Source organism: Anomaloglossus baeobatrachus, chromosome 10 (assembly GCF_048569485.1).
Source record: "Anomaloglossus baeobatrachus isolate aAnoBae1 chromosome 10, aAnoBae1.hap1, whole genome shotgun sequence".
Classification (NCBI taxonomy): Eukaryota; Metazoa; Chordata; class Amphibia; order Anura; family Aromobatidae; genus Anomaloglossus; species Anomaloglossus baeobatrachus.
Genome location: NC_134362.1, coordinates 189,305,116 through 189,313,303, shown reverse-complemented (window position 1 = coordinate 189,313,303; position 8,188 = coordinate 189,305,116). Strand labels below are relative to the sequence as shown.

Below are 8,188 nucleotides of genomic sequence, written 5' to 3'. Positions count from 1 at the left end.
CGGGTGCCAAAGCTGCGTTGAGGCCGGCTGATCGGATCAGAAAACATGGGCCGTGTGTGCTTTGGCAGCTGCGAGAATGAAATAGATTTTGTGTGTGTACAGCAGATTGAAAGAAAAGTGCGGACAAGGGCACAAGCCCTAAAAACAGATCCCTGATCATCCTACCCTCACTAATTAAAGGGGCAACTTTTCACTAGAGGTTTAGCCACTGACAGCGGTTTCCCCAAATAGCTATCCTTTGTTAAAAGGGTATTCCCACCTCAAGACGTTCTTACCAGGGGCGGAACGATCGCGGTTGCAGAGATTGCCATCGCGACCGGGCCCAGGAGTTCAGGGGGCCAGAGGACCTCAGCCAGTGGCGCACCACCAGTAGCGGCAGGTCACACTGCCGCTATGGGGTCCGGTGCAGCGCTGGCACTGGGCCCCCCACAGAGGATCACACTATTAATTGCATCAGCAGAGGAGCTTTATCTCATCATTCTCCCGCTGTGTCTGCGGTGCTCTGACAGCTCAGCACAGCGGAGCGCGATGACGTCACTACTGTGCGCATGTTGTGATGAGATGTGCAGAGCGTGGAACGAGGGGACGGGAGTATGTATTTAATCACGGTGGCCAAAGGACTATGGGGTGCATTAACAATATGGGGGGCTGTATGCTACTTTATGGCGGAATATAAGGGTTGCATACTACTCTATGAGGAATATGGGGTACATTATAATACATGGAGGACTAGGAGGAGTGTAATAAACTATATGGAGGACTATGGGGAGCGTATTATAATATATGGAGGACTATGGGCAGTGTATTATAATATATGGAGGACTATTGGGAGTGTATTATAATATATGGAGGACTATGGGCAGTGTATTATAATATATGGAGGACTATGGCAGTGTATTATAATATATGGAGGACTATGGGGAGCGTATTATAACATATGGAGGACTATGGGCAGTGTATTATAATATATGGAGGACTATGGGCAGTGTATTATAATATATGGAGGACTATGGGCAGTGTATTATAATATATGGAGGACTATGGGCAGTGTATTATAATATATGGAGGACTATGGGCAGTGTATTATAATATATGGAGGACTATGGGCAGTGTATTATAATATATGAAGGACTATGGGGAGTGTATTAATAATATATGGAGGACTATGGGACAGTGTATTATAATATATGGAGGACTATGGGCAGTGTATTATAATATATGGAGGACTATGGGCAGTGTATTATAATATATGGAGGACTATGGGCAGTGTATTATAATATATGGAGGACTATGGGCAGTGTATTATAATATATGAAGGACTATGGGGGAGTGTATTATAATATATGGAGGACTATGGACAGTGTATTATAATATATGGAGGACTATGGGGAGTGTATTATAATATATGGAGGACTATGGGCAGTGTATTATAATATATGAAGGACTATGGGGAGTGTATTATAATATATGGAGGACTATGGGCAGTGTATTATAATATATGGAGGACTATGGGCAGTGTATTATAATATATGAAGGACTATGGGGAGTGTATTATAATATATGGAGGACTATGGGCAGTGTATTATAATATATGAGGACTATAGGGAGTGTATTATAATATACGGAGGACTATGGGGACCGTATTATAATATATGGAGGACTATGGGGGTGTATTATAATATATGGAGGACTATGGGCAGTGTATTATAATATATGGAGGACTATAGGGAGTGTATTATAATATATGGAGGACTATGGGGAGCGTATTATAATATATGGAGGACTATGGGCAGTGTATTATAATATATGGAGGACTATGGGCAGTGTGCAGTGTATTATAATATATGGAGGACTATGGACAGTGTATTATAATATATGGAGGACTATGGACAGTGTATTATAATATATGGAGGACTATGGGCAGTGTATTATAATATATGGAGGACTATGGGGAGCGTATTATAACATATGGAGGACTAAGGGGAGTGTACTATAATATATGGAGGACTATGGGGAGTGTACTATAATATATGGGGAGTGTATTATAATATATGGAGGACTAAGGGGAGTGTACTATAATATATGGAGGACTATGGGGAGTGTATTATAATATATGGAGGACTATGGGCAGTGTATTATAATATATGGAGGACTATGGGGAGTGTAGTATAATATATGGAGGACAATGGGCAGTGTATTATAATATATGGAGGACTAAGGGGAGTGTACTATAATATATGGAGGACTATGGGCAGTGTATTATAATATATGGAGGACTATGGGGAGTGTATTATAATATATGGAGGACTATGGGCAGTGTAGTATAATATATGGAGGACTAAGGGGAGTGTATTATAATATATGGAGGACTATGGGGAGTGTATTATAATATATGGAGGACTATGGGCAGTGTAGTATAATATATGGAGGACAATGGGCAGTGTATTATAATATATGGAGGACTATAGGGAGTGTATTATAATATATGGAGGACTATGGGCAGTGTATTATAATATATGGAGGACTATGGGGAGTGTACTATAATATATGGAGGACTATGGGCAGTGTATTATAGTATATGGAGGACTAGGGGAAGTGTATTATAATATATGGAGGACTATGGGTAGTGTATTATAGTATATGGAGGACTATGGGGAGTGTATTATAATATATGGAGGACTATGGGCAGTGTATTATAATATATGGAGGACTATGGGCAGTGTATTATAATATATGGAGGACTATGGGCAGTGTATTATAATATATGGAGGACTATGGGCAGTGTATTATAATATATGGAGGACTATGGGGAGTGTATTATAATATATGGAGGACTATGGGCAGTGTAGTATAATATATGGAGGACAATGGGCAGTGTATTATAATATATGGAGGACTAAGGGAGTGTACTATAATATATGGAGGACTATGGGAGTGTACTATAATATATGGAGGACTATGGGCAGTGTATTATAATATATGGAGGACTATGGGCAGTGTATTATAATATATGGAGGACTATGGGGAGTGTAGTATAATATATGGAGGACTATAGGGAGTGTATTATAATATATGGAGGACTATGGGAGTGTACTATAATATATGGAGGACTATGGGCAGTGTATTATAATATATGGAGGACTATGGGCAGTGTATTATAATATATGGAGGACTATGGGGAGTGTACTATAATATATGGAGGACTATGGGCAGTGTATTATAATATATGGAGGACTATGGGCAGTGTAGTATAATATATGGAGGACAATGGGCAGTGTATTATAATATATGGAGGACTATAGGGAGTGTATTATAATATATGGAGGACTATGGGCAGTGTATTATAATATATGGAGGACTATGGGCAGTGTATTATAGTATATGGAGGACTATGGGGAGTGTATTATAGTATATGGAGGACTATGGGCAGTGTATTATAGTATATGGAGGACTATGGGGAGTGTATTATAGTATATGGAGGACTAGGGGAAGTGTATTATAATATATGGAGGACTATGGGGAGTGTATTATAGTATATGGAGGACTAGGGGAAGTGTATTATAATATATGGAGGACTATGGGAGCGTATTATAATATATGGGGAGTGTATTATGATATATAGAAATTTTGAGATGAATGATAATATTGGATATTATATCTGGATATTGGAGTGAGGGAAAGAGCCAAGCGTTAGAGTAATTATCCTATACCCTGAGGGGGGCAGGTCCATATTTTGCACCAGGTCCCATTGAACTCTAGTTACGCCACTGGATATTGCATAATGTTAGGATATGCCATCCCTTAATGATTGATGGGGGTCTGACTTCTGGGACCCCCAAAGTTCCTGGGAACGAAGACCCTTTGTGTTATAGCACCCTCAATTAATGGGACAGATATCAATAACACCAAACTCTGATTGTGCCTGTATCCCGGTATTTGTAGACCAGTGATTAAAAAAAAAAAAGATAAAGCAGTGAAAACACTTACTGCAGAGGATCGGAGACGAGGGGGTCTGCAAAGTTAGCACGGAGCCGTCCTTCCGGGGGATGTTCACTCTGAAGACCAGCCTCGCTCGTGTGCTCTTCTTCTTGGAGCCGGCGATCCCGATACGGGCTTCGACATCCGCGTTCCTGAGTTTCAGGATCCCGACGCAATCGACCCTGCATTAAGGAACAATGAGTAAAGGGTTAAAATGTCAAGGATTTTAATGCAACGTGTGGCGGGGTATGGCAATTATCGCTGAGCTGCAATTAACACCAAAAAAGACAAAAAAAACTGGCTGTGTGGGGGGCAGAATAGAGAGAGGATGCCAAAAAGTGCAGCTGAGCGGAAAACAGCTGCAAAGCCCAATATCATCCCCTGTGCCGGAAAGATATTAAATGGCTCAAGGTACAGGCCTGATGGAGATCCGACAAAAAGTAAGTGCTCCCATGGTGGTCTGCCAGTGACTCGTGTGCTAGGAGCAGTGGTGAAGCGCAGGGAAAAGGGACCAGAATCTAGGGGGTGCAAAATCTCACCTCCCCCACTGTTATATGAGCAGGTGCAGCGTTACAACAAGCGCCTGCCTGAAGCAGCCTATGCAGAGCGCAGCAGTGGAGATGAATTTGTCTTTGGCTGCTGTGCTCTACATAGACAACAACCAAGGTGACAAAACGCTCCATATAACAAAGTCAGCTATGTCACCATGGTTGCTGCCTATGTAGAGCGCAGCAGCCTTTCATATAATGAAGTCAGCTATGTCACCTTAGTCGTTGCCTATGTAGAGTGCAGCAGCCCTGCATATACTCAAGTCAGTTATGTCTCCAGAGCGCAGCAGCCCTCCTGATAATGAAGTCAGCTACAGTACAGACCAAAAGTTTGGACACACCTTCTCATTCTCTTTATTTTCATGACTCTGAAAATTGTAGATTCACATTGAAGGCATCAAAACTATGAATTACCACATGTGGAATGAGATACTTAAAGTGTAAAACAACAGAAAATATGTCTTATATTCTAGGGTCTTCAAAGTAGCCACATTTTGCTTTGATTACAGCTTTGCACACTATTGGCATTCTCTTGATGAGCTTCAAGAGGTAGTCACCGGAAATGGTTTTCACTTCACAGGTGTGCCCGGTCAGGTTTAATAAGTGGGATTTCTTGCCTTATAAATGGGGTTGGGACCATCAGTTGTGTTGTGCAGAAGTCTGGTGATACACAGATGATAGTCCTACTGAATAGACTGTTAGAATTTGTATTATGGCAAGAACAAAGCAGCCAAGTAAAGAAAAACTAGTGGCCATCATTACTTTAAGAAATGAAGGAGTCAGTCCGAAAAATTGGGAAAACGTGGAAAGTGTCCCCAAGTGTAGTGGCAAAAACCATCAAACGCTACAAAGAAACTGGCTCACATGAGGACCGCCCCAGGAAACGAAGACCAAGAGTCACCTCTGCTGCAGAGGATAAGTTTATCCGAGTCACCAGCCTCAGAAATCGCAGGTTAACAGCAGCTCAGATTAGAGACCAGGTCAATGCCACACAGAGTTCTAGCAGCAGACACATCTCTAGAACAACTGTTAAGAGGAGACTTTGTGCAGCAGCCTTCATGGTAAAATAGCTGCTAGGAAACCTCTGCTAAGGACAGGCAACAAGCAGAAGAGACTTGTTTGGGCTAAAGAACACAAGGAATGGACATTAGACCAGTGGAAATCTGTGCTTTGGTCTGATGAGTCCAAATTTGAGATCTTTGGATCCAACCACTGTGTCTTTGTAGAAAAGGTGAACGGATGGACTCTACAAGGCTGGTTCCCACCGTGAAGCATGGAGGAGGAGGTGTGATGGTGTGGGGGTGCTTTGCTGCTGACACTGTTGGGGATTTATTCAAAATTGAAGGCATACAGAACCAGCATGGCTACCACAGCATCTTGCAGCGGCGTGCTATTCCATCCGGTTTGCGTTTAGTTGGACCATCATTTATTTTTCAACAGGACAATAAACCCCAAACACACCTCCAGGCTGTGTAAGGGATATTTGACTAAGAAGGAGAGTGATGGGGGGCTACGCCAGATGACCTGGCCTCCACAGTCACCAGACCTGAACCCAATCGAGATGGTTTGGGTTGAGCTGGACTGCAAAAGGGCCAACAAGTGCTAAGCATCTCTGGGAACTCCTTCAAGACTGTTGGAAAACCATTTCCGGTGACTACCTCTTGAAGCTCATCAAGAGAATACCAAGAGTGTGCAAAGCAGTAATTAAAGCAAAAGGCGGCTACTTTGAAGACCCTAGAATATAAGACATATTATCGGTTGTTTCACATTTTTTTTTTTAAAGTATTTCATTCCACATGTGTTAATTCATAGTTTTGATGCCTTCAATGTGAAGCTACAATTTTCAGAGTCATGAAAATAAAGAAAACTCTTTGAATGAGGTGTGTCTAAACTTTTGGTCTGTACTGTATGTCACCTTAGTCACTACCTATGTAGAGAGCAGCAGTCCTCCATATAATAAATTCAGCTATGTCACCTTAGTCGCTGTCTATGAAGCGCACAGCAGCCCTCCATATAATGAAGTCAGCTATGTCGCTACCCATGTAGAGCGCAGCAGCCATCTATATTATGAAATCAGCTAAGTCACCTTAATTGCTGGCTATGTAGAGCGCAGCAGCCATCTATGTTATGAAATCAGCTAAGTCAGCTTAGTCGCTGGCTATGCAGAGCGCAGCAGCCATCTATATTATGAAATCAGCTAAGTCACCTTAGTCGCTGGCTATGTAGAGTGCAGCAGCCATCTATGTAATGAAATCAGCTAAGTCACCTTAGTCGCTGGCTATGCAGAGCGCAGCAGCCATCTATGTAATGAAATCAGCTAAGTCACCTTAGTCGCTGGCTATGCAGAGTGCAGCAGCCATCTATATTATGAAATCAGCTAAGTCACCTTAGTCGCTGGCTATGTAGAGTGCAGCAGCCATCTATGTAATGAAATCAGCTAAGTCACCTTAGTCGCTGGCTATGTAGAGCGCAGCAGCCATCCATGTTATGAAATCAGCTAAGTCAGCTTAGTCGCTGGCTATGCAGAGCGCAGCAGCCATCTATATTATGAAATAATCAGCTAAGTCACCTTAGTCGCTGGCTATGCACAGTGCAGCAGCCATCTATGTTATGAAATCAGCTAAGTCACCTTAGTTGCTGGCTATGTAGAGCGCAGCAGCCATCTATGTTATGAAATCAGCTAAGTCAGCTTAGTCGCTGGCTATGCAGAGCGCAGCAGCCATCTATATTATGAAATCAGCTAAGTCACCTTAGTCGCTGGCTATGTAGAGCGCAGCAGCCATCTATATTATGAAATCAGCTAAGTCACCTTAGTCGCTGACTATGTAGAGCGCAGCAGCCATCTATGTTATGAAATCAGCTAAGTCAGCTTAGTCGCTGGCTATGCAGAGCGCAGCAGCCATCTATATTATGAAACCAGCTAAGTCACCTTAGTCGCTGGCTATGTAGAGCGCAGCAGCCATCTATGTAATGAAATCAGCTAAGTCACCTTAGTCGCTGGCTATGTAGAGCGCAGCAGCCATCTATGTAATGAAATCAGCTAAGTCACCTTAGTCGCTGGCTATGCAGAGTGCAGCAGCCATCTATATTATGAAATCAGCTAAGTCACCTTAGTCGCTGGCTATGCAGAGTGCAGCAGCCATCTATATTATGAAATCAGCTAAGTCACCTTAGTCGCTGGCTATGCAGAGTGCAGCAGCCATCTATGTTATGAAATCAGCTAAGTCACCTTAGTCGCTGGCTATGCACAGTGCAGCAGCCATCTATGTTATGAAATCAGCTAAGTCACCTTAGTTGCTGGCTATGTAGAGCGCAGCAGCCATCTATGTTATGAAATCAGCTAAGTCACCTTAGTTGCTGGCTATGTAGAGCGCAGCAGCCATCTATGTTATGAAATCAGCTAAGTCACCTTAGTCGCTGGCTATGTAGAGCGCAGCAGCCATCTATATTATGAAATCAGCTAAGTCACCTTAGTCGCTGGCTATGCAGAGCGCAGCAGCCATCTATATTATGAAATCAGCTAAGTCACCTTAGTCGCTGGCTATGCAAAGTGCAGCAGCCATCTATGTTATGAAATCAGCTAAGTCACCTTAGTCGCTGGCTATGCAGAGCGCAGCAGCCATCTATGTTATGAAATCAGCTAAGTCACCTTAGTCGCTGGC

At 42.6% G+C, this 8,188-nt stretch overlaps 2 protein-coding genes across 2 annotated transcripts in view; one reads left to right on the top strand and one right to left on the bottom strand.

Annotated features, from left to right (window-relative positions):
* Window positions 1-8,188, top strand: part of PSMD7 (proteasome 26S subunit, non-ATPase 7) — a 627,368-nt gene that overhangs the window by 67,955 nt on the left and 551,225 nt on the right. The window lies entirely within an intron of this gene.
* Window positions 1-8,188, bottom strand: part of NFAT5 (nuclear factor of activated T cells 5) — an 86,720-nt gene that overhangs the window by 2,840 nt on the left and 75,692 nt on the right. Inside the window, exon 6 of the mRNA XM_075326469.1 lies at window positions 3,988-4,160. Within this exon, the coding sequence (XP_075182584.1) occupies window positions 3,988-4,160 (173 nt within the window). The remainder of the gene's footprint in view (window positions 1-3,987; window positions 4,161-8,188) is intronic.